Source organism: Alligator mississippiensis, chromosome 8 (assembly GCF_030867095.1).
Source record: "Alligator mississippiensis isolate rAllMis1 chromosome 8, rAllMis1, whole genome shotgun sequence".
NCBI lineage: Eukaryota > Metazoa > Chordata > Crocodylia > Alligatoridae > Alligator > Alligator mississippiensis.
In genome coordinates, this window is record NC_081831.1 from 19748930 (window position 1) to 19776089 (window position 27160).

A 27160-nucleotide genomic window follows, 5' to 3' on the forward strand; every position below is an offset into this window, starting at 1 on the left:
GGACACGCCCCGCCGCTCGAGACCTGAGGCGCAGGCGCGGTTGCCATAGCGACCGCTGTACACAGCCATGGCGGCGCCCCAGCAGGTTGCGGAGCCTGAGGCGCAGGAGCTGGAGCTGGAGCTGGAGCTGCAGGCAGTCATCGGCTTCAATGGTGCGGGCCCGCCTCCGCCTCCTGGCCCCCTCCCGCTCCCCGCTGCGTTTCGCGGGCGGTGAGGGTGCATCTCTCCCCTGCCTCCCAGCCGCTGAGGCAGGCATCCCTGCTGCTGCCGTGCTCGAAACCGTCTCCCCGCGCCCTGCCCGCCCCCTGCCCTGCGGATCCCTGCAGTCAGAGCCACGGAGCCCTGGGGCCGCAGCCCCGGGCAGGTGCGTGCTGAAGAGTCCGCGGAGCTGTTAAGCAGCCGCGTCCCTTTGATCCCTTTCCTTTCCAGGGTATATCTACGCAGGTCTGACCTGCCACCCCGATCGAGAGCACCTCATCTATCCGCTGGGCTGCACTGTGGTTATTGAAAGCTTGAACAACAGCCAGAGCTTCCTGCACGGTCACACGAACAATGTGTCCTGTGTTGCCGTGTCTCCGAGCGGACGTTACATTGCTTCTGGCCAGGTCACCTTCATGGGGTTTAAGGTGGGTAACAATTTAAAAACACGGCAGCTCTTACAAACCACGAGTAGGAAATCTGCCTCTTCCTTGCAGGGTTGATTTTTCCCTTCGTTTTTGTGTGTTTTGCCCCATTGGATTTAGTGGGACTAGCCCTGTTACTTGTAACTACATCAGTGTACACTGTCTGTCTGGAGCTGTTGGTTGTTTAAACCAGGGGCACTCAACCTCTGGCCCGTGAGCCACAGCCACCTTACGGGGCCCTGTCATCTAGCCAGTGGGTCTCGCCACGTGTCTGGAAATTTGGTGGTGGGAGAGCAGTGGCACCACTCCCCTGCTGCCAAACCTCCAGACCCGTGGGGAGCCCCAGGCCCTGTAGGCTGGATCCAGCACCAGATCCCAGGGTGCAGAGGCAGCACCAGGCCCCAGGACCACCCAGTCCCTGCATGTGGGGCAGGGAGCAGCTGGTGCCAGGCCTCAGGCTCAGATCTGGCCCACGGACGGCCAAGTCTGGCCTGCAGCCTGGCTCTGAGGCACTCATCTGGCTCACAGGGCCAAAAGGCCAAACACTACTGGTTTAAACAATAGCTGAAGTTTTTGTTTTTGAGGGGAAAACAAATGCTAAGGTAGGAAAGCTATTGCAGGAGACTGGGATTCATGACGAATGCATGCTTGGATCTGCTTCTGATTCTCTCTATGTGATGTTAAACAAGTCTCATGTTTTCAAAAATGCCTGTGACTTTGGAGCTCAAGTCTCACTTTCAGAAGTGACCTGGGCATTTAATAATGGACTTTAGACTGCTACATGACTGAGTGATTCTTAAAAATGGGACTGTGACTCGAAAGTCACTTAAGGCAAGGCAACGGTATCTTAATGGCAAGCCACCCCTTGCAAGCTCCATGGACCACCCATCCCCTGCTGCACCCCAGTTTCTGCTTTGGGCAGAGGGGTGATCTCTTGCCCTCCTTCCTGAAAGATCTGGTGAGAGACAATTTAGAGTGGCTAATTTAGTGAGCAGAGCCTGCAGCTGGTGGGGGAGAAAGCAGCTTTCTGTGTGGAGCTGGAGCTGGAATTGTGTGGAGCCCTCTGCAGGAGCTGGCAGCAAGCAGATTAGCTGGCTGTTCAAGAAATGCAGAATGGAAAATTTGACTGTGATCTGACTGCTAGGCTGCAACAGGGGATCAGTGCACTATTCATAAAACATGAATTGGATCGCAGATTGCATTTGGCCTACAGCCTGTAGGTTGCCAACTCCTGCATTAAGGTAGGGGTGGACCAATAAAGATTTTTTGGACTAATACAGATGGCCAATTATTAACCAGCCATGTTGGCCAATACCGATCCAATTGCCGATTTGCAGCCCGGCAGCATGGAGAGCAGTGTCTGGCTGGTAAGGCTGTGCTGTGGAAGGGAAGGTGCGTTGGGGAGGGGGCAGATCAAGGCCCCTATAGTGAGGGAAGGAGTGGGGCGGGGCAGGAGCAGGCTCAGATGCTGCACAACTGGAGCGGGGCATGGGACAGAGCTGTGGCTCATCTGGGGGCGCGGCTCAGATCTAGCCTCTCTATTAGGAAGAGGCTGGTGCAGCCTCTGGCTCCGAGGACACAGCAGCAGCCCACCCTTGCCCTGTACACAGATCTGGGAGGGCACGTGCCCCGCATGCCTCCCCTGGGGGTGCATGCAGTGGCTGGTAGCTGTCCCCCCTCCCCACCTCCCGACAAGCTGCAGCTCTGTTCCATACCCTGCTCCATCCCAGCTGGACAGTGCCTGCCCCTGCTCCAGCCCAGCTCCCTCTCTCACTGCAGGGGCCCTGATCTGCACCCACCCCCACTCCTTCTCTCCTCCATGCCCCTCCCCCCAGACTTACTGGCCAGACACTGCTCTCCAAGCTGCCAGGCTGCATTCCTGGCTGCATGCATGCTGTGGCTACATACATGCATGTAGCATTTATTGGTAACATTATTGATCACATCAGCCAAAAAAAAGCCAATTGCCAAGAATGTCAATTTTCCTTTTATCAGTGCTGATACAATATGAACTAATGTATCAGTGTACCTCTACATTAAGGAATTTTGAAATCCCACTAGGCAACTATTTGCATCTTCAGATGTCTAATACTTTTGAAAATCTCACCTTTGTGCCTCACTTTTGCCTATTCACAGGCTTTCAGTGAAGTTTAATACGTTTGCTCTTTGAAAAGGGCAAGGAAGAAACTGTAGCATTATATACGACCAGCCAATTGCCTGTCGTGAATGACAGCGTTTCAGGGAGTGTTTACATGCCCCCCCACCCTTCACCCTTTGAGGCTGGCCATGTAAACAGTCCCTCCACCACCGCCTCGTCTAGCCTCTGGCACAGCAGCTCCCTCTCCGTCCCCCCACCCGCCTCCGCCTCTTCCCACAGAGCAGCAGGTCTTCCCTCCACCCGAGGAACTGGTGATGGCAGCAATGGCAGCTCCCTTTCCCCAGCCTGTCCTCCGCCACTGGCTCCTCCCACAGGGCAGCGGGGCTTCCCTCTGCCTGAGGTGGCAGCAGCAGTGGCAGCAGCTCCCTCCTCACTGCCTACCCTCCTGCCTTCTCCAGCAGAGCAGCGGGGCTTCCCTCCATTTGAGGAGGTGGCAGCAGCTCCTCCTTCCCCGCCGCCCGTTTCCGCCTCCTCCCACAAAACAGCAAGGCTCCCACCTCCCTGCCTGAGGAGGCAGAGCCCCTGCAGCCAATTGCTGCCAGCCCTCTTGGCGGCACATGCACAGTTGCCCAAAAGCATTGCAAGCAGACAGACGCACAGACAGACTAAGCCCTTTATTATATTAGAATTTTAAAATATAATTCAAATGTTCTTTTAGTACTTGTTGGCCCTGTCATTACATTGATTTCAAAATGAAACACATTCATTAAAGTGACAAATCTGGTGTCTGAATGGGGCTAATCTGAACAGTATGTAAACCTCTGGAGCCCTGGGCTGGAAAGAAGGCTGCTTTTATGTTCTTTAGACTGACATCGTTGAATCATGGTGCTTAGCTACAAAAGCAACAAAGTACATTCTGAATACTACTCTTGTTCTGACCCCTTGTTCTTTGGATCTCAGGCAGATATAATTTTGTGGGACTACGAGAAGAAAGAGCTGCTTGCCCGGCTGTCACTTCACAAGGGAAAAGTAGAAAAACTGGCCTTCTCTCCAAATGACCTTTATTTGGTGTCACTGGGAGGCCAGGATGATGGCAAGTAAGAAGCTTTAAATATTGACTCTCCCTCCTTCCTGATTTGACTGGCCTTGTAAGCTATGGGCCAGGTGAGAGAGAGACAGCTTCCATATTTGAGGTTGAAACAAGCTACTGGGCTCCAGTGCTTCGCCCCCTCATCCTGTTGTGAGTCTTGTTTCTAGTAAACACCAAAAAGCAGGAGACTAAGCTGGTGTCATTTACACCTTCTCCCAGCTTACACAGCATACATCATATTTTCTCACATATGCATGCCCTGGAATATTATATACACCATGTTTTTCAAAGTCAGAATAAATGCAAAAAGATTTGTCCTTGTTTTAAGTAACTAAGTAGGTAATGAATTAAGCCTGCTCATTGTTCTGCTGCCTGTGGATCTGTACAGATTTTGCTTTTGGTTTCACCCTTAAATGGCAGAACTTGCTCTTACCATATTTCTCACATATACTGTCCACTTCAATTTCCATCAGCTGGCTTCTGGGAAAAGGGGGTGTGTTCTATGCAATAAAATATGGTATTTCACAGTAAATTAGTCCTGAAAGCCTGACATATCACTGCTGTCTGCACAGCCCTTCCTTACCCCCTGCTGCTGCTGGCCATGTTCATCCGTGTCCAGGCACCCCAAACTCTGCAGCTGGCCACACCCCACTAGCCCCATCCCCAATGTCCAGTACCCTGCCGGAGTACTGGCAGGCTGGGTGGAACTGTTCCATTTGGGCCATATGTTAAGACACCCTTGGGGTAGTGTCTTTATGGTGAGAACAGGATTAGACCCATCAAATCAATTTCTACTGATAACAGAAGACATGATTTGAATCATGGTCATTAGATGCTGAGACAAGTGCCCAAAATCATTAAACTACTGTATGAACAGGGAAGTGAATTGTAAGTCCATATATCTCTGTAGATAATTCATAGCTGAAAGTTTCCCTTGGTTAAACTATCTGCAAAGTGACCCCAGTCTTTTATTTGTCTAGGCTGGAAAGATGGCCTTGCTCATTTTGATCTGTGATGTTTTCAAGCCACTCAAATAAGCTGACGCCAAATCTCCTCCTCTGTTTTTTGCAGTGTGGTCGTATGGAGCATAGCTAAGAGAGATGCCATCTGTGGCAGTCCTGCTTCTGCCCAAAGTGCTGGAAATGCTGCTGTCCTGGCTTTTTCCAGATGCAGAGATGAGATGTTCGTTAGTGCTGGAAAGTAAGGTTTTGTCTACAGGAGGAGAAAGAAGTGCTTCTGAGGGACAAAAGTTCACAAACATATTTCCTTTTACAAAAACTGTTTATTTAGGTGGCAGGAAACTTAAGGAACAGTGTTAATGTTTTTTCCTATTGCTTTGTTAGGGGCCTTTGACTATCTCAGCTTATCCCCAGGAGGCATTTCTGCTTGTTCTACGCATAGGCGTAAGCTTTTAAATCAGTATATGCAAGAAGCAGTGTGCGACTTTTGTGATTGTTGGCAGCAGTTTGTACTCATTCCCCATATGTTCTTCCTAGTGCTTACATGAGAAAAGCAGTCAGCAAATGACTCTGAAGAACAGCTTATTAATGTAAGAATAGTAACACCTTGCAGGTCATCAGTTTATTTCTTACCTACACCAGCAGCATCCTCTAGCCACTGGCTTGCAACAGTGTGAGAGAGCCCTTCAGTGCAAAACTGTCATTGCAGCAGGATGAATGCATTATTACTTGTATCTGACCTGGTTTTCAAAGATACTGAAATCCTGTAGCTTCCATTAAAATAAGTGGGATTTTTGGGTGCTCTTTAAAATCATGGCCATGACACCCAGAATTGCAAGATGTTTTACACAACATATTAAAAAAAGAGACAAAAACATATTGAGAGTAAGATCTGTGGCCTAAATGTTCTTGCTTGTCAGTCCATCCATGTATCTTGTTGGTTCTGGTAGGTTTTTTTTTCCATTAGAAATTGGAACTGAATTTTTTGAATGATTGCTAAATGGGTCAAAGAAAAAATGGACATGACATGAGGTAGGGATGGGCCATGAATGGAATGAAATAAAGGACACAGTGGAGCTGGGGAGAGTGTGGGGTAAAGGAAGAGGAAAGAGAAAGCAGCAGTCGTGTTTTAGTGGCACTCTTTTTTTGTTTTATCACTGTAAACACCTCACAACCCCACCCAAGCTCTTCAGTTATGCTCTCTGCTAGCAGGTAGAAACAGAGAATGAAACTGCATTTATGCCCTCTGTTACAATGTCTCTATTGTTCAGCAATAGAACAATTCTAATTGATATCTTGTCTTACGTACTGGTACTGTGAAATAATTATAATAGTCGTACAATGTATGAGGCAGCAGCCTGTGACAAAAACCCATAGCTGCTTATATACTTTAAGCCTGCATCATAACACATGCTGATAAGGAGACTGAATTAAGATCATAAATGCTGTCTAAATTCTGGCATTTCTTAAATTTTGAGTGCTTGACTTTTCAGCATTGATTTTCTTTTAATACAATATTTTTGTGTAATAGATATGGTGATGTCTGGTTGCAGTGAAGTTGCAGTACTGAGAAGTTATTTGAATTGCCCTGGATAGTTTATTTTCCAATCTATTCAGAACTAAGAGAATCCACAAGGTCCCACCTGTGTATGTGTAACCGGGGAAGGGAGGATACTGAGGTGGTTTGTCCCCATGACTACAGTATATACTTCTGCACTTTTGGGCTGTTGTTGGCTAACCTGATGAAAGTCATCAGAAACTTACCTTACAGATGCAATGGATTATTTTTTTGTTTTCTTTTGTTTGTTTCTCTGGAATTGTATCTTTTTTCCTTTTATATTAACAAGATGACAGACCCCAGGCAGAACATACTGAAGGTCTTTTTCAACAGTGCATTATTCCGAGGTCTCAAAGATTTGTGCATGTATGAATTCAATTGTGATGTGTGTGTCCTTTGGCTACAGTGGGACCATTCGAGTATGGGAACTGGATTTACCAAACAGAAAAATCAGGTCAACTGAATGCCAAACAGGGCAGCTCAAGAGAGTGATCACATGTATTATGGTAAGTTTCAGCAAAAGATGTGTAGTTAGGCTGAGTATGTCTCAATAGACCTGTAGGTTATCCTAACCATTTGTAGTGATGGTATATTTATCAGTTGTAACATCATGATAAGTGTAAAAATATTAAACCTTGGAGACTGTACCCCATAATATTTTTCTCCAGACAAGCAATTGTTTTTAGTGTTTTTGAAAGGAATCAGGCCAACTTTTAGCCAGAGGTTCTGGCATGAAAAAAATCATTTTTCTGCTCATGAACATTGTCAAGTTTTAGTTAGAAAAATGTCTTACCTTCAACAGAGATCTGGATCTGTTTGTGGTGTTGGACACACACTTCATATACACCAGTCCAAATGAAATCCTGGCAATACACCACAGTGTAGCCACTAATACATTGCAAAGTTTCCCATGGTATAAATCTAGATAGCTGATCCTGCTTTCCTTATTTACACCTTCCCCCAGATGGCAGATGATGATAGTTACTTCTATGTTGGGACTACAAGCGGTGACATCCTGAAACTGAATACAAAAAGCAAACTTATGAGTGACTACGGACCTATGAAAGACAAGTTCAGCCTGGTGAGTGGCAACCATGGGGTTTTGTTTTAACTTTTATTAACTCCAACAGATTCTCATGCAATTTATTCCCCTGCCTCCCTTTCCCCTTCACTTCTTGTTAGTAAGTGGAAGCAGTACATTATTCCTTCCTCTAGGAGAGCCTCCACGGAACTGACTCAGAAAACTAATCCCAGCTCTGTGCTATTGGTTCCTTATGAAGGGTATAGTTAGCACTGAGTTCAAAGACCTGGTTCAGACTCTGTTCTTTCTCAGTGTATTCCCAGAGATGGGTTTTGCCCACAGCTCTTGTGCTATCACAGAGTCTCTCTTATCAAATTCAATATGAGATAAAGATACAGGGAGACCAGGGTAAAAACAAATGCAAACACTCCTGATTTTGACCACGCAGAATTAAAGCCCCAAGGGGATCCCTTTTCACAAACAAAAAGGAACTTCCTCATGCAGATATTTCCTCCTCTTTGTTTAGCTCACTTGTTGCTTACTTTACCTGACGTGTATAGTTATACTGAATAGAACCTAAAAAGTAGGGAAAACAAACTGGAAGACAACAGTTGTGGAACTGACTGAATATTGGGCAGTATTTGGCTATTTGAATTTCTCCAAGTGACATTCAGTGGCATTGGGTAGTTGATGTACCTCTCCTGGCAGCCACCACTCTACCTCTCTTGCTGGCTTGACCTTTCTCTTTCCCTTTCTCTGCTACACAGCTGGGAAAAGAGGAAAATAACCTTCCCTTAGGCATGGTGCCTATCACTTCCCCTGTGCCTGATCAGGGAGGAGGAGAGCTGTTATTTCTTGAGACAACAGAATGCACTCTTTACTTGTCCAGTTTCTAGTAACCTCCAAGGCCTTTGGGAGTGGAGAAATAAGGCCATCCTTGTCCACCCCAGAAACTAGCTCCAAATCAGTATGTATTAGAAGGAGAGTACAGCACAAGGGGAAGAAGTATTATAGGTATTTCTACCAAATATTTGTCTGGGATGGGTTAAATAAGGATGATTCAGCCTTTAGCTGGGGGAGGAACTAGATGACCTTTTGAAGTTCCTTCCTTCTCTGTTTTTCTAGGATTTCATGATTAGTAGCCACAAGTCTCAGTGTCCCCACTAAAGGACAGAGCTGTGTTAGTGCTGAGCTTTGTGGCCACAACCAGAGTTCAGATACCACTTCAGAATTCCCCTCGGATCTCCTCAAGCACTTACCCCATTACTTTATGAGGTACGTCATAGTCCCCATGCACGTCAGTCCCACCCTTCAGTCTGTACTGGGGAGGAGTACAAACCATAATTCCTGCAGCACAGCAGGAAAGGTCTGCACCTCAAAGACATGCCACACTTTATGGAAGAACAAAGACAGTAATGTTGCCCCTCTTGCTTACACAAGAAATAAATTTAGGCCTTTTCTATCCTAGGTGTGACATTAAACCTTTCCTCAGTTCACATTTACCACCCACTGAAAAAAAAATCTCCTGGAGAGCTCAGCTTAGATTGTGGTCTACACTCTAAAAAGTCTTTTGAATTCTCATCCTGCATGCTTTCTCCAAGCAGAGAAATCCCATTTGCTTAGTAGCATCTGTAAAGCAGGTAAGAAGTGAGGTGTGTGACTGGCAAGGACAGTCTAAGAACTATCAGGAGTGTCTGCATTGGAGAAGTGTCTTTAAAAGAACTTGAAGGGGAAGACCTTAGTGTAGCAAAGAAGTCTGGAAGAGACTGCAATGGTACAGAAAGGAGAGGATCTCACTGGGGAGATGGATCGGCTTGATTTGGTTTGTGATTTTTCTTTGTAATCAACATACTTCAAAGCAGTGGTTTTCTTTTTGTAAAAAGTAAATAATAAAAGATAATATTTAAACCCCTCCACCATGCTTTGCATTTCATCTGCAAAAGGATATAAAACAGTATTTATTGCATTATTAATATGAGCTGCTTGGCTTCATGAACAACAAACGTAGATTATAAAGCTATCTACTCATGATTCAAAGAAAAGCCTTGACAGGAAAGGAGCCCACTTACAAAGGCAGTGTTGAAATCAAATGCCAATATTGGCATGTCTAATAATGTGTTCTGACTATTTAAGGATGCTTAATTTTCACTGTTTGTGGTATCAACTTCAATCTCAAATAGGGAAATTAAAACATGACACCCAGGAAACTTGAAGTAGTGCAGAGAGGGCCATAAAAGTGCAAATTTGTTAGCAGATAGTCAAGAGCTGTAATTGTGTATGTTCTCCACAGTCACAGGTTTAATTTGTAGTGCCTCCACCTGCTATAACTCTAAACCCAAAGGGTATTTGAAACTGAGCTTTTTTATATAAAGAGCTGTGCAGTAGTAGATCAAAACCATAGTTGATGAGTTAACAAGGGACTCAAAAAACGGCTGATGCTTCATAGAAAACTTTGAAAAACATTCTGTTTAGAAACAGTTCTGCTTCTGGATCATATTTTTTGATTTTCCTTCTTTGTTCTTGTTCTTTTGCTGAAAACATTTGCATGAAAACAGGCTTTCTTTCTGCTGTTGTTCTCTAGGTGATGGTATAAAATCCGGTGTGTAAGACATTCCACGATTAGGCATCATGTCCATGGTGTCAAAGAGCTGTGACATCAAGTGAGAGAAGCTACTGAAACCAATCAACACATTAGAAATAAACAAGTTTGTTTAGGCTAGATTGGGTTAGGTTAGAAATGTGTTTCCATGCAGATGTTTGCTAGTGCTTACAGCTATGCTAGATTGAATACATCCAATTTTGCCTGATTTTGGAGGCTAACCAGTCCATGTCCTGGCTGGTACTGGGATGGTAGAATGCTTGGGAATCCTGGGTGCTAGAGGTACAAGCCACCCAGTTGGGACCTTGGCAAATATTGGACCATGAAAACTGAATGGGTGGAGAGACTTCAGCAGCCCCAGTGTTGCTACTGAGCTGATGCACAGGACGACAACATAAAACAGCTTAATAGTACTTTTTTAACAAAAAGAAGCACAAATAATGTGACATAGATGGTTGTCTCTTTGGAAAGAATTTTAAAATGTTTTCCACGAAACATAAGCAGGATTAATATTAATACAAGTGATTCCATTCATCTGGGTAACTGGACAAAAGCAGTGTGTCCAAATTCAAACTACTTGCACTATAATTTGTATTGTCTGGATTCTTCTCTTACAGCTTCCCACTTGGTTGTGAAAAATTAAAGTGCCCTTGCTATTTCTGTCTCTGGCTGGGCTTCTCCTCACATCCATAACTAAGCCTCAGTCCTCGCCAGGCTAAGGTCTTGTGGGCTTGCTGTTTGGAAGTTGTGTTTACTCCTAAAAACAAGTGTGGTTGATGTGCGGGCTGGGAGCGATCCGGGGCCCTTTTGTGCGCGCAGGCTGTGGCCAGCAGCCCGGGCACGCGGGGTCGGAGAAAACAGGCGGCGCGCTAGAATTAGTCACAGACATGTAGTGGTCTATTCAAGATTGTTTACTTACACCGAAGATGGTCGCGGCGTAGGCTGGACAGTTTTCCAGGCACAGCTCCGATTAAATCCTCGTTTGAGGACTACGACAAGCTCGGGTCTCTCCCACGGAGTTGTTGAAGCTCCGTGGATCCTTTTGCACGCAGGAAAAGGGATACGTCGAGGATTGCGAACGGCGACGGGGAGAGGCTAGAGGTTGATCAGACCTCTGTTGCCTGCTTGAAATGCGCTGGGTCCGATAGGCTCCGCAGCGCTTAGAGATCTTCACACAGCGTGAAGATCCCTCCTCCTGGTGTTCGTGGAGTCCTCCAACTTGGGCGGAAACCACTCAAGCTTTTTATACAGCTAGCAAGCCAATCACTAGCCGCCACGTGTGCATAATTTAGAACTAGCCAATAATGTGGCTCGAATTCTAATACAAATGGCGGGAACTCTTTGCAACGAGCATTTCTCAGATGCAAAAGAAATGCACACTGCAAAGAAAGCTACAAATTTGGCGGGAAAATAATTTAGCAGTGCCAAAGCACGCACAAAACAAAAATCACAACTTTGGGTTGTGACGGTTGAGTCAAGCCAATATTTGCGTCAGAGATGCATTGGGAATACCAGGAGTTGTAGATAGACAGTGCACTGTATTGCCAACACCATTTGTTCAAGAGTCATGAACTGTGGTTCCCAAAAGTCAGGAGACTGACTACAAAAAATTTCCTTTTAACCAGTAAATGTTGTGTTCTTTAAATTCCTTCTGGTTTTTGACCTTTAAAAAGTCATGTTTCCTTGCTTTCCATCACAGTGGGCACACCCACAATATGTTTAATGAACAGTAGATTAATTCTACTGCACAGTAGCGCACATGGCAAAAACCATGCAAATATGCTAATGCAGAGTAGTATTAGTCTACTGTGCATTATGCATCACAAAAAGCATGCAATTGTGCTAAATGTGCAGTAGGCTGCTGTACTGCACATTATTTCATACTTGATTATACAAGTACTAAAAGTACAGTAGGCACTGTGCATTTGTGGACATGTAGACACACCCAGTGTGAAGGCTAGAAACATTTTTTATTTAAACAAAACCTGAGTTTCTCATAGAGAACTATTCTGACTTTCCAAAATACATGAAGTAAGATCTGATGCACACCTTGGGACACAGTTGATTTCCTGTCTCCAGTCTGGTGCTTTAGCCAATTCTTCCCATTCTCTGCCAGGGTAGTAGGGACCCTTGGTGGACTAATCTGTCATCTCATATTGAAACCCTTTGCTGAGCAATTCCTGAGGGCCATGTGACAGGACCTGTGCCCAGAGGTGCTGTGGCACCCCCTGATAGACATGTGGCTGCTGCTCAGTCCAATCACTCGGGGGGGGGGGCTTTCCCTGTTATTTTGTCTGCCCTACCTTGATGTTGCTCAAACAGTTTGGGAGACTGCCCCAAAGGCCCAGAGTGGGTCCAGTCCACTGCCTACTTGCCCTTCAAACAATCTGTTGTGGCTCTTCTGGCCCAATTGGTGCCCTGGGACACCAGGCATCTTATGCACTGTGTTTGTGGTCTCCGTCTACCCCCTTAGCCATGCCCAGGCCTCTCAGATGGTATGTAGTATCAGGCCACCTGGCTCCACCACAACACTTAGCCCTCTCAGGCCTGAATGCCTCTGTTGGGGCTTCAGCCTCCCAACAGAGTCCTTACCCTCCCAGGGGCTGAGCCCCTGGGGTCCCTGACCCAGGCAAAGCTGTAGTCCCCCCACCTGCCCCCAAGTCCATGATCCAGACAAAGCTCTAAGGTGGGTGCTCCTCAGGCACCCCTGTGGCCTCCATACCTCCCCCACAGCCACAACTCAGTCCTCCAGTATAAAACTAAGACAAAATGCAAACCACTACCACTGCTTTCAGACAAAACCTCTCCCACTCCAGGTAAAAAGGTCTTGCCAGCCCTCCTTCCCTTGAGCTCTTGCCTCTCTGCTCTCAGGGTGTTTTGATGCTTGCCAGGATGTCTCCTGGAGCTGTTCCCTGCAATGCACCAGACCTGATTGAGTGCCTTCCTCCAGGTGCTGGGTTTATTTGCCCTGGAGCCGTGTCCTCTTTGGTCAGGTGACACCCCAGTCCCACACAGGGGTTTCTCCTTCCATCTAACGGGCAGCTTGGCCCTCATGCTGCAGTTTAGCCTGTCTGCATGCAACCTTTATCCTCTGGTTGCCTGGAAATCTGCACTACTCCCCCAGGTAATTCCTGTGCCACTAGCCTTGGCCCAGCTGCCTGCCTACGTAGGCAGCTAGGCTAGCCTGCTGTGCCTTCCCCTTTTCAGTAACAGGCCTTGGGCTCCTGCTACAGGCCCACTGAGACTGGCTCGTTCACCCCACCCTCCACACAAGGAAGAAGAAAATGGTTCTCTGGCACCGTGGGAACTGGGGTCCTACAGAAAAAAACTAATAGTTTTGGGGAAGAAAGTTTAGGCTGAATTCTACACTGTATTGTTCCAGTAGGGCAACAAGGATGGTCAGGGGTATGGAGGAGTTGTCATACGAGAAGAAACTAAATAGACTAGGACTTTTCATCTTAGAAAAAAGAGACTTGAGGGGGAACATGATAGAGGTTTACAAAATATTAAATGGTGCAGATGAAGTAAATAGAGATGTATTATTTACTGTCTCTTGCAATGCTAGAATAAGGGGACAGAGGTGAAAGTACTGGATAGTAGGCTTAAAAGTAACAACGATATGCTTTTTCACGCAGTGAGTGATTAACCTGTGGAATTCATTGCCTCAAGAAGTTGTGGGGGCTGGTAGCTTCACCTAGTTCAAAGGGGACTAAGCCAGTTCTTGGAGGAAAGGACCATTAATAGATATGGAGCGTGGTAGACTGGGGTGCAGCCTCCAAATTAGAACTTCCTAAACCTGTGGCTGCTGAACGCTGCAATGGGGGAGAAGCAGGGGGTGGGAAATTCTGGTCATGCTGTTTCCTCCCTCCCATCTCTGCTGCTGTGTGAGATGGGATACTGCGCTTGATGGAACTATAATCTGACCCAGTAAATGTCAGTTCTTACGTACTTTTGTAATATCTAAAAGGGGGTAGAAAAGCTATGAAAGAATGAATTTAGGCAATAACAGAGAATGATACAATAAGGTAAAGTTGTGTATGCATACTTTGTTCCACTACCTCTGTAGGTGCAATGCTATTGCTTCCTTTTTTATACGTTAACATTTTTACACTGACTTTTAATATACCTATATCTAATAAAGGCTTTCTCCATTTTCATTTTGAAGAGACTACTTTTTACCTGGTACAGTGGAGGGAAGCTAATAGAGCAATATTTGAATGATGTGTAAGGGCTGCCCCAGGGAGCATGGCAAAGACTCTGTTGTGCTATTCAACACAGCTGCATCAATAAAGAGATGCCGCTTCAATACAATTGTGTGTTAATCCTGTTTTCTCCTAGGGAGTCACAGCTTTGCTTTTGCTGAAGACAGGAGATTTAGTAGTCGGCACCGGAGGAGGGATTATAGCTCTCTTTAAAGGCTCAAACTACAAATCAATCAAGTGAGTCTGTAGACTGAAGTACCATAAGGATGTAGTGGTACAGAGTGGCAATGTGATGGGGCAGTAATGTACACACTCCAGAGCACAGTCCAGATACCAGTTTCGATACTTTTTAAGTAATAGAGAAATCTCATGTTTTTTTCCATTTTCTCAGCAAAAGTAGACACTGTTGAAATGGGCAATAAAATAAAGTGGACACTGGTTGAAATATAGAATCATAGAAATTAATGACTGAAGGGGACCTCGAAAGATCATTGAGTCCAACTCCTCTGCTCTGGGCAGGAATACAGTTGAAATCAAATGATCCCAGCAGGGTGTCTGTCCAGTCTCCTCTTGAAGACTGTCCTGCATAGAGTTGTTCTATTCCTTTGCAAATGTTAATTTAAATACTCCTAGTTCATTTAAAATAATTTATATAGATGTCAATTTGTGTAGCTTCTCTGAAGTCAATGAAATTACACCATTTTACAACAGCTGAGGCTATGACCCTTGAAGTTAACAAGTAGTTGTAAGAGGACACTGGATTAAAAAAGGGCTTTGTCAATAGCTTTATAAACGAATGTATACAAATGTGTGCCTAATTACTTATGACCCTTCTACTGTGATTACAAAACAGAGTTGCTGGCATCATTCCCCACTATGTGATTTGTAGATTCATAGATGTTAGGGTCTTCAAGGGCCCTTACAAGATCACTGGGTCCAGTGCCCCTGCACTCGAGCAGGAAAGACTTCTGGGGTCAGATGACCCCAGCAAAGTGGGCATTAAGACACTTTTTGAAGATCCCCAGGGTGGATGACTGTACCAACAGTGTGTTCCAGACCCTCAGCACTCAGCTTGTAAAGAAGTTTTTCCTTATGTCCAATCTGAAGTGATCTTCAGTCAGTTTATGCCCATTGTTTCTTGTCTTCCCCAGGGGTGCCTTGTTGAACAGATACTCCCCCAGTATGCCCCTAATATGCTTCTAGGCTGCCACCATGTCCCCTCTGAGTCTTCTCTTCTCCAGGCTGAACAGTCCCATGCCCTTCAGCCTCTCCTCATATGACTTGCTCTTCAGACATCTAATCATGTGCATGGCCCTCCTTTGGACTCTCGAACTTCTCCACATCCTTCCTGAAGTGCAGCACCCAGAACTGGACACACTACTCCAGCTGCGGTCTCACCAAGGCCAAGTAGAGCGGGAGGATGACATCCTTAGTTTTGCAAGGAATGTGCACGCAGTTACTCATTTTGCATTGTTGGCATAGGCAACTTAGGTAGGCACTTCTGAAAGCTTAGCAATATATGGCTTAAACTTCCCAAAGCATCTAAACTGCCTGGTATACTCTTGAGTAAATGCTACTGAAGTGCGCTTTATTTAAAAAAAATAGGCAAAGGTGTGTTGTTATCTACAACCTGCTCCAAAGAAATGTGTGTATGTGCTTGTGCTTTTAGTCTGTGCTGTACTACAGATAACATGAAGTGCTAATGAATTTGACAGGAAATGGAGTGTTGGTCTTGACAAGACTCTTGCCTTTTGTTATGGAGCATGGTAGGGGATGAAGGCAAAGTAGAAGCCAAATACAAGAGGAGGGGAGGGAGAAGAATATAAGAAAAATCAGTATCAAGATCAGGTCAAACTTCTGTTTTATTTTAACAGGAAAATTCAGGTCCAAGGTGGTGTCACTTCCTTGACACGCAGAGGTCAAGGTCACCAGTTCTTTGCAGGAACAGAAGAGTCCCAGATTTACCGAATTAACTTCGCTGAGTTTAAAGAGGAATGCATTGCCACCTGTCATAATGAAGCAATTAATGACATCATTTTTCCCCTGTAAGGATAAGTAGAGGAGAGTCTTTTTACCCTTGAAAAAGGAGGTGTGGAGGGAGAGTGGGAGGAGGTGGAGATACCTGTACAACACTTTTTAGCCAGGTGACTCCCAAAGTCTCATAGAATTTAGATTCTGATTTGCATGTAGGAGTCACTTCATCCAGCATTTCAGTGCAGCCAGGTTAGTTGCTGAATTAGAAAGCTGTTCAGGAAGTGACAAATAAGTAATGGATCAAACCTCCAGGAAGAATTTTAAACTGAAGCACTGCAATTACACAAATTTGTGTAACAGCAGTGTTAACACCCTACACCAGGGGTAGACAAGTTTTTCCAGATGCAGTTCAGAATTACTTACCCTGTGTCAGAAAGAAGGGCAAGTACTAGGACCCAGCTGCTGCTAACGCTTGTCTCTATGGCAGCATGGAAACATTGCCCACAGCCAAAGCCCCTTGCCACTGAGTTCTCACATCTGCAAGCTGGGTCCAAAGATTTTGCAGGTTTGTAGTTTAACAACCCTTGCCCTATACCATACTCTTGGGGAAAATGCCATGAAGCCTAAGCCAGGAGGCCCTTCACTAATCCATATCTTAGCATGCAATGCATCTTTCTATGTTTCTTGTATTTATTGTCTTAAGTGGTGCTGATACTTGCAGATATGGCAGACAAGGTTCTTTAGGTAAATATGATATCTTTTATTAGACCAACTAGATAGTTGGAAAAATTATTCTTTCTGGTACAAACACCCTTCTTCAGGCACAGGGAGAGTTTGTTTCTTTGTGTTCTCTCCTGGGTAGAATGGAAGCCAGTATGCAAAATACTGGTTTGAAAATGCAAATGCATGGCAGGGGCGATCAGAGGCCCTGTGAGACAATAGGCAAGAGAAAGGTAGGGTTGGGGAGGAAAGGGGGAAGAATATAGCAGACAGGTTACCTGGGGTTATCAGATGGTAGGCAGGTTATAATGTGCCATAAAGCCAATGTCTGTCATACTTAGTCCATGGTTTTTTTGTATCCAGTAGATTTATGAAGTTAAGTTTGTAGGCTCATCTACAAAAGGTATTTTGTAAATTCCCTGAGAGATTGGAGATTCACCAGCCTCCTCACCAGAAGCAAAATTCCTATGGGCCAAAGCTCACTGAATGGATCCAGACCATACCGGGGGAAAAAATATAAAATCTTCCAACACATTTCCATCATCTCCACAGTAACTATACCCACAACAGAACGATCACCATTCCTGGATCTTATACCTGCACTCCAGAAATGTAATATATCTCATCCAGTGCACCAAATGCCCTGATGGAAAGTATGTAGGAGAAACCAAACAACAACTGCGCACCACAATGAATGCACAATGAAAATCTATCAAAGACAAAAATACACAACTACTTGTGGGTGCACACTTCTCACAAGACAACCACTCTCTCTCCAATTTCTCAATTCTAATCCTCAAAGAGAATTTATAAAACACCTTTTGTAGACAAGTCTAGAAACTTCACTTCATCAACCTACTGGATACAAAAATCTTGGACTATATATACATACGATGTATATAAATATATATGAATACATAAATGGGCATTCATTCCATCCAGGAAGAGCACACACCAGCTGCAGATACTTTCAGCCTCACAAAGGGTATTTATACCCGAAAGCTTGCTAAGAAGAATTTTTCCAACTATTTGAGTTGGTCTAATAAAAGACATCACATTTACCTAAAGAACCTCATCTACCTATGTCAGCTACAACCAGCAACCCTTGCAGATGTGGCTGCATTCATGATCTCTAATCCAAAACTTTGAACATCATCTAATATCCAAATAACACAGCTGTCGAAAGTGATTTTTTTGGGTCCGTGGGCATTGCTTACAATTTCGTGTTTGACAATGTGACACATTATATTACATTGTTGTAATGTCTTAAGTTAAACTTTCCCATAAATTGTTCCATCCCAAAAGGTGAACTTGTTACAAAGTTAAGAGTACAGAATGAAAATTGTCTTTCATAATTAACTATGGTATCTTCTACAGAGAAGACTACAGTTAAACATCAGAAACAAAGAACACCTAGCTGTGATGGGGAAATTAAGATCTAATAAGGATGCATCTAACTCTGATTAGTCCTCACTCACTTGCCCCTCTGCCTTACATAGGGGAACTTCTGACTTATTTGCTACCTGCTCCAAGAGTGACATCCGCGTGTGGCACACCCCAGAAAACAGGGAGCTTTTACGAATCACTATCCCCAATATGACTTGCCATGCCATTGAATTCATGAGGGATGGCAAAAGCATTATTTCAGGTAACGGTCAGAGACCTCTGTATTTAGCTTCAGTCCAAAACTGTTCTCGGATGTTAATAAACATAGCTAGAATAGAATGGGGGAGGGCCAAAGACTCAACTTGTTTGATTCATCCCAGTGACCAAAAGGCATTTCAGCTGGAGAGATCCTCAGGCGCAGCAGAAGTGATGTGTGAGGAAGACAAGATCTGGGGAACCAGAAGAGGATGTGAACTCTAGCATGTCATAGAGCCCAGCTTCACAGTAATTCACACCAAAGTCAGCTGAGGGATGTTGAGGCCATGTGGGTGGAGAACCATTTATACAGATCCACTAGCATTGCCTTCTGCAGAGTAAGAGGACGGGATCTACTGCAATTCAGTTCTTGAGAGTGGCAGTGTAGAGGAGGACCCTAGGGAGGGTACAGTAATATGAAGGATGTTATTCTGCCATGATTAATTATTTTTTTATTGCATCAGCTTGGAATGATGGGAAAATCCGTGCCTTCACACCAGAGACTGGTAGATTGATGTATGTGATTGACAATGCGCATAGTTTGGGAGTCACAGCCATCGCTGCTACAAGTGACTGTAAAAGGATCATCAGTGGAGGAGGTGAAGGGCAGGTAATGCAGTGAAACAGCTGTGCTTTCATAACTATAGCTGGTAACACCTTCAACCAGCCAGTCAGAATTTGAACAGGTGGGTTGGGCATGTTTAGCACCATCCCTCCCTGGGAACACAGGGACGGCTATATTGACATGTGCAGAGGGTTAGACTTTTAACGGCGTCCCAGTGTTTTCAAAGGGCTAATCTTCACCTTTATAGTTACATTGATTTTAGTGGGTCTTAAACATCTCAATACCATTGAAAATATGGCCCCTAGTCTTTCTGTGCCTCAGTTTCCCATCAGCACATTAGGAACAATAAAAGTGTGAAGAGGGTAAAGATGGCAAAGTCTGTGAGATGTTCGGGTACTGTGGTGATAGAGATCAGGTTAGGTAGATGGATTGTACCTGGAGGATTCAGTCAGCCCTGGCCCCATTGTGCTAGCTGCTGTATGCCTACATGCAGGAGGGCATGGTACCTGCCAGAAGATCTTCCAATCTAAGACCAGTACTAGAAAAAATTAAAGCTAGAAGGAAAGTCCAATAACAGCAGGGAGTATATACGTCACTCAAGCAAAAAGGCAATCTGAAATGTTAATACTTCCATCAAAATCAATAATCCAAATGCTAAGGCTGCAAATTTCAGAGAGATCTGGAAGTTCATTTTCCATTACTTAAGGGGAATTTGGCAGCTCTCCAAAACACAACTTCAGAGCACAAAAGGACAAAATCCTGCTCCTTTGAACTCAGTAGCTAAGCTGAGGTCTACTTCATTTTCAAAATGATTTGATTTCACAATGCTCTTATGAAGCATCATAGGTACTGTATCAGTCTCTCCTGATTTGTCGAAGATAAGCTGAGGCACAGTTAAATAACTTGCTGAAAGTCAAGCCCATGGTGCCCTGGGATTAAAGCTCAAGAATTGCTTTCCTGAATTCAGTTGACTACACTGCTGAGACCTGAATTCAGGATTTTGGGTCAGATCCACCAGTAACTTTAAAGGAAGTGGAAAAAATGCAGCATTTCATTCAGCTTCAGCAAATCTTACAAGAGATGCACAGAACCCAGGGATCAAAAGTGTCTTTTGAGCTAGTTGTAGCTCAGTAAGAAGGCCTTACAATGTTGTTTGCTGGTGGCTTTCAGGTGAGGGTGTGGGAAATTGGCCAGAACACACGCAAGCTAGAAGGAGTTTTGAAGGAACACATCTCTGCTGTGTCTTGCATTAAGATTAAGAAGAACAACCTGGAGTGTATCACAGCCAGCCTTGATGGAACATGCATCATCTGGGATCTCGTGTAAGGAAATGACCCTTATTCAGCAGTTTAGCCCTTCTCAACTATGGCATGCCTAGAAAAGAAGAGGGTGTTCTTGTGAAGGTCTTGGTAGAAGACACCACCCAGCTAGTATATCCTAAAGATACAAGCTCTCCCCTAGGCATGCTGTCCTGAAAGAAAGCTTTTTCCCACTATGATACCCATCCCTGCTTTATACATCAATTTCTTATGAAGCAGTCACAGTAGGGAATAGGACAGACAGGAGGAATAGCTTAGGGAGAGTAGGTATGTTGTTCAGTTAATTTGTGTCCCAAAATGAAACAGACTTCAGAGAACTCCAATCTCAGACTAACGTATGTCAGTGTCTGAGCAAAGGAGATGTCTGCTGTGCACAGTAGATGAAGTTAGCTCAGGCAGAGTGAGCAGTTTGGATAAATCTCTGACTCAAGCTGCTTTGGGGGTATTTTCTAGACGTCTTATAAGGAATCAGATGATCCTGGCCAACACTTTGTTCCAGTGTGTTTGTTACCATCCTGAAGAATTCCAGATAATCACAAGTGGAACAGACAGAAATGTAAGTAAAACCACAGGAAGTCAGCTTGAAGCAACTCAGAGACCCAAGGGCATGGCAGCAAGTTTTGTCATTGACTGGGGGTTCGGCTTCCAAACAGAATCAAGCCAGACCAGGAGCATAAAGATAGGTAAATAGGCAGGGCAGAGCCTTGAGTACTGCCTAAGGGGAGAGGGGTGCTCCTCCCACCCTGCTCACTGCACCCAACCAAATGCCAAGCCTCGGGTGCCTCCCCTGGGGTGCCTCTGTCTGATCGACTCCCTTCCTGGAGCACACCCGCAAGCCTGGGGTAACTGCTGCCACCACCCAGGGTCTGGTCTTTTTTCAGGTTCTGTGCCCCCCAGGGTACACAGGCCTCGTAGATCTTGAGGGTGCTTAACCCACCGTGAGATCTTGGGGTGCTTCCTTTAGCTTGAAGCACAGAAAGTAGCCTCGTTTAGTCAGCCAAGCAAAGGGAGCAAAAAGGCTTGCCCAATCCCTCTCAAACATTTACTGCCTGGCTTGCTATGATAGACAGCTTTATTGATTGGAGGGGGAGGTCTTAAGGAAGGAATACAAGTTAAAAGGAACCTTGAAGAAAAACTGCCTTGAGTTAAACAGTATAAGAGACTCTTTGACCTCTTTAGCATGCGTCTAGAACATTTAGGTCTAAGTTACTGGCTACCACTTAAGTTACTCACAGCAACATTCAGAGGATTTTGGAGTTACACAGCTTCAGCCTGATTCAGTGACCAGAAGATGCATCTATGTCCCTGTACCCCAAGATGGAGGGACCCTGTTTATAACCTTTCTGACCTCACCACCTGGACCCAGTCAGGGACAAGTGTTATTTGATGCCAGCCAATCAATTTGAAAAGCATCAGCATTACCTGTCAGAGGTACATTAGGTTAAGCCTAGCCCCCATGTCATGAGGTCAGAACTCAGAACAATAGAGAGCCTAGATCCACCCTCTCTTACCTGAGCCAGGTCATGTACTCAGTAACCTGGGGCAACCAGGTTGACAGACATGTGAGAGGACAAAGGAAAAGGAAAAGGGAAAAAAAAAAACCTAAGAGGGGCCAGAGCCACTGGCCCTAGAGGGTTTTTGTCACAAGAGGTGCTATGTATGTGTGTGCATGTGTGCGTGAGTGCATGCATGTATGTGTGAGAGTGGGCATTCTGGGAAGTATAGCTCCTGCTGCTGAGGAAATATGTCATCTCTTCTTTTTTGCTAAAAAATAGCATCTTTTTGGCTGCTCAACATACATGTTGGTGGCAAAAAAATGAGGTGACATCTCCCCTCAGCAGCAGCAGCAAACTCCAGGTGCTGCTCCTGTGCCACTGCCGCTGCTCTGTCCGCCCAGCTGCTAGAGCCTCCAGAGTCAGAGCCAGAGGAACTGCAAGGATGCTGCAGGGGAAGGGTGAAGTCCGGGTGGAGGGGAGGGAGGATTGGCTAGCGTGCAATACTAGCTGGTTACACCTCTGAGCCAGGCTGTGATCACGGCAGGCCTTGCCAACCAACATAGCCTTCCCTTAGGAAAATAGGACCCATTAGGTAAAACAGACACCGGATCCCACACTTTACTTATGATTTATGTAACATGGACAGTGCTAAACACATCTTCCAGAAGCAATGGAAATCATCACGCTAATTCTGTATAACTGAACTTCCTTGCTGGTCTGGTTTCTAGATTGGATGGTGGGAGGTATTTGATGGTTCTGTGATCAGAGAACTGGAAGGCTCTGTGAAAGGCTCCATTAATGGGATGGACATTACATCTGATGGGACTCACTTTGTTACAGGTATGTGGATGAGAAGAATCTTAATAAAAAACTAGCAAATTGCCCGTCATAAATGATGGGGCTGGGTGGCAGGCAGCAATGGAGTGCCGCCACACAGCATCCCATGATGCTGCTGCTCCACTTCCAGTCTCATGCGCCCCCCTCGCCCCCCACATCTGGCCCTGTGGGCCCCCCCTGCCGATCCCAGTGTGCCCCTGTATGCTCTCCCCACCCCTTGCTGCTTCACCCCATACTGCCACTGTCTCCCAGGAAAAGCGGGGGGAGGGGAGCTTGCATATAGTGGTGGCCATTGCCACGCAGTGCTCCATGCGGCTGCTTGTCCATGTCCAGCTGCACGCAACATCCCCCTCTCCCTGCCTCCCTGCCCCCTCTCCCCGTCACCTCCCCCTCTGCCAGTTGTTGTTGGAGCTGGCTGGTGGCAGTGGTGGCAGCGGAGGAGGGGAGCATGACAGCTGGGGTGTGCTGCCACAGGAACCCCCACCCCATCCCTCTCCCATCTCTCCCTGCTGGGAGGGAGGGCAGGGACAGAGTGCTGCTACCCACCATCCTGCATCGCCTGCCAGAAGTGGGACAGGGGGGAAGATTGCCCCACCATCCGGGCCCACTGCCAGCACCCTGTGCCACCGCCTCATCCAAGGGGTGGCCTGGCCCTCTCCCCTGCCACCCCCAGCTCTGCTCTTTGGAGGCGGCAGCGGCGTGAGGTGCTGGAAGTGCAGCACTAGCCTCGCCCCCACTTCCACCCCGCTCCATCCCCTCTGTCATGGCAATGCTGTGCTGTGCCAGTCCATCCCCGTTGGCCTCTCTGCCAGAAATGGAGTGCTGCCATGACGGCAGGGATGAAGCTGGCCAGCATCACCACCGCCTCTTTCAAGGAGCAGGGGAGTGGGGGGCAAGGCCACCCCTTGGATGCAGAAGGAAGGCCAGAGTGCGGGGGCAAGGCCAGTGCTGTGCCACCAGCACCCCATACCACCACCGCCTCCAAAGAGCAGGGCTTGGGGGCAGGGGCGCAAGGCCACCCCTTGGATGCGACGGCAAGGCCAGAGTGGGGGTTGAAGCCAGCACCGCACTGCCAGCACCCCATGCTGCCACTGCCTCCAGGGAACAGGGCCCAGGGGGAGTGGGGGCAAACCAGCAGGGCTCCGGCCCCTCAGTCCCTACTGTCGTGGTGCCACTTTGCTGTGTGTGTCTGTCTCTGCAGAGCGCTCAGGTTGTTTCAGTGAACATTGTGATTGGCTGCCAAGACAACCAATCAGAGTGCTCATAAAGCTACGGACAGACAGACAGACTAAGGTTTTTATTATATTAGAACTAGCAAAATACCCATCATGAATGACGCGGGGAGGAGAGAAGCAGTCGTGGAGACCTGCATCCGACCCTGCGCCCACCCCACACCACTGTGGGTCCAGCCCTGCCCTCCCCTCCCCTCCCACCACCGCACCAGGTCCTGCCCCACTCTCCACCCCCTGCTGCCACTCCAGGTCCTGTCCCACTCCCCACCCTGCTACTGTTCCAGGTCCTGCCCAGCTCCCCCCCGCCATTCCTGCTGCCCTTCTGGGTTGTGTCCTGCTACCCCTGCTACTCTGGGTCCAGCCCTGCTCCATCTCCCCTCCCCGCTGCTCTGCGTGAGGAGGGTCATGGTGCGTGGCTGCATGGGGGTGGGGCACACAGCCACAGAGCCTGGTGCAGGGATCAGCCCCAGGGTGGGGAGTGGGGCTCACAGCAGGGCTGGTGTGATGTGGCGCATGCGATGCAGGCGTGCAGACAGTGTGGTGTGGGGAGTGGCCATGGCACAGGAAGCACCTGCCGACTGCAGCCATGTGGCATGGGGAGTGGACCTGGGGTGGGGCAAGAGCTGGCATGCGTCTGATGGACGCAGCGAAGGGGAGTGGCAGGGGGAGCACCTACTGGCTGCATGGCACGGGGTGCAGTGCAGGATGCATGCAGGGCACGTGGCACCCACCCCATAGCCATGTGCTGCAGCCAGCTGACACTTTTGCTCCCACTTCCCCCTGCAGCCACCACCCCCCACCCCACCAGCATTCCCCATGGCCACATGCTGCAGCTGGTGGGCACTGCCCATGAGCCCCTATGCCAGCTCCCCACACACCTGTGCACCACGCCTCCTGCCCTGCACGCCCTGCAACCGCAGCCAGCGGGCACGCCCCACACTGAGGGGCGTGGCTTGTGGCCATGCAGTGGGGGGCATGGCTTGCAGCTGTGGGGTGCCTCATGGGACAGAAAGTGCATTGCCACTGCAGGGCTCAGGGCAGTGTATCCCACCCTTTTCCCTTCATAAAGCCAGGACAGAATTATCCCAAAAAAGAAAGGAAGGAAGCACTGTAACCACCTGTTCTTCCTTTGTGCATAATGCAGGCGGTGATGACCATCTGGTGAAAGTGTGGGATTACAATACAGGTGAGGTGACTCATGTTGGTGTGGGTCACAGTGGCAGCATCAGACGACTCAAGATCTGCCCTGGGAACAAGTACATCGTGAGTGTGAGTGCAGATGGTGCTATCCTGCGATGGAAATACCCACACTCGCACTAACAGTTGGCACAGAAACTATAATACCAGTTTTTAGAAAGGTTGACACTATTTAGAAATGTGCAAAAAATCCTACTACTAGGGAAGGGTTATTTTGATCCTGTCTAGTATGAGTTAGCCAGGCTCTTTTCCTTTTTAGTACCTGGTAAAACTGATAGTTTCAGAATACAAAGCACTCCTGTTGATTCAATTGCAGTTGGAGGCGCTCTCCTCTTCTGAAAATCAGGCTCAGGAAGTTATATTACTGGTGGTGCCCTGCTACTATATTCTGGACAATTCCAAGTCTCTCTCTCCCCCTCCTTCTTCACAATGAATAACTTGTTGTATAAATACAATGTTCTATGTTCATTTTTGTTTGTCTGGTTCTAATTATGCAAAAAGGTCTTTCTGCTTCAAGCCAGAAATGTAATTGTGAAACCCTTTAGATTTAAGTTTTTAATGAAGAGGTTCAAAAGTACATAAAGGGACCTGTTTCTCAGAGGGTTGGAGCTTATAGTTTTTGAAAATGAGGCTTTTCTACATTGTCTCCAGTTGAGCATCCATAATTACCAGTCATTTGAATAAATTTTGCCCACATTTTTCTAGGATAAACCAATTTTATTCGCATAGGTTTTCCTATTCAAAATACATCCCTGAAATACTTTATTCTCTCGCATGCCACCTGCCCCTAAATAAGACATGTCTTGCAGAAGGAAAAATGTAGAAAAAGAGATTTTTCCAGGGTCATGGATGACTGTGTGACATAGAGTAAGCCCTCTTGGAAATACTGAATGTCCAGGAAGTGTGGTATCCCGGGAAACAGTCTGGGTGAGGCAGCCGTAGGGTTATCGTATTTCCAAGTCCAAAAAATAGGGCACCTGTCACAGGGTGTGGGGGGAGAGGTGGGAGGGGGAATATGACATGCCAATGCCCTGCCCCTACCCATTCTGTTGCCCCTCACTGACAAGCCACCCCCTGCCCCAGCCCTGCTGCTGCCCCCCACTCCAGACCCACTGACCCCAGTCCTGCCAGTGCTCCTTGCTCCCAAACAGCAGTACCCTGCTCCCCACCCCTTGTTGGTGCCCCTCACTTCCAGCCCACAGCCTCCTGGCGCTGCCAGTGCCCTGCACACCCAATCCAGTCACCCATCCCATCCCCTGTGCACCTCACTCCAGATCCACATCTCCCTGCACCCCTCCCAGCCCTGCCGGTGCCCCTCACTCCTGACCTGCAGACCCCTGCCCCCCCAGCCCTGCTGGTGCCCCTCAATCCCAACCCACAGACCCCTGCCCCCCACCAGCATGCATGCACACACAGACACTCTCTCTCTCTCTGTTTACCTGGCTTGACAGAGCCTGCACAGGGATCACATGACCCCCAACAGCCAATCACCTTGCCCGCTGCTCCGAGCCCCAAGCAGCCGGCCCCAGAGAGCAGAAAACCCGGACATTTAGTCTTATTTTAAAAACCCGCCCGGACGCAACACAGGGGGCCAAAAAAGAGAATATGTCCAGGAAAGCCCGGATGTATGGTAGCCCTAGGCAGCAGGAACCGCCTGATATGACTGTGCAGCAATAAGACCCCAGACCCTTGCAAGGGCAGTACCATGCCTGTTACTTCTTTATTGTAAATGGTTCTTTATATAAGTTCCCTTAAGTAATGAAGTGCTGTTTCCACACCACAAACCTCACCAATGTACTACAGACTGCATGCAGCTGCTCACTTGCCCTGAGCCAGCTCAGTTGCTCTTTCAGGCACAAGCTACAATACTCAGCCAATAGCTGGGGTTCTGAGAGGGTTAACGAGGGATCCCACGGTGGGATTTCCACCCCTTCTGTGTACTGGAACCAGAGACAAGAGGCAGCTGTTTTGGCAGCCAAAAGCAAGCAGATGCTGTGCTTTAATATTCTTCTATTTCTGTTCTAGTGAA

General features: G+C 47.0%; 1 protein-coding gene across 1 annotated transcript; it reads left to right on the forward strand.

The window, feature by feature from the left end:
* Window positions 1–38: 38 nt before the first annotated feature.
* LOC109282742 (cilia- and flagella-associated protein 52-like) lies at window positions 39–25599 on the forward strand. The gene is made up of 14 exons (XM_059732196.1): window positions 39–152; window positions 430–626; window positions 3682–3818; window positions 4883–5011; window positions 6735–6834; window positions 7293–7409; window positions 14287–14387; window positions 16025–16195; window positions 18344–18492; window positions 18950–19095; window positions 20221–20372; window positions 20823–20925; window positions 22594–22705; window positions 25079–25599. Exons 1-14 carry the CDS (start codon window positions 68–70, stop codon window positions 25252–25254), a joined length of 1875 nt encoding a protein of 624 aa, XP_059588179.1. The 5' UTR covers window positions 39–67; the 3' UTR covers window positions 25255–25599.
* The last annotated feature ends 1561 nt before the right edge of the window (window positions 25600–27160 follow it).

Coding starts and splice junctions, on each gene's coding strand:
- LOC109282742 (XM_059732196.1), top strand. CDS start 68: ATGGCGGCGCCCCAGCAGGTTGCGGAGCCTGAGGCGCAGGAGCTGGAG. Junction 16,196..18,343: donor AATGACATCATTTTTCCCCT/GTAAGGATAAGT, acceptor TGCCTTACATAG/GGGAACTTCTGACTTATTTG. Junction 22,706..25,078: donor TGGGACTCACTTTGTTACAG/GTATGTGGATGA, acceptor TGCATAATGCAG/GCGGTGATGACCATCTGGTG.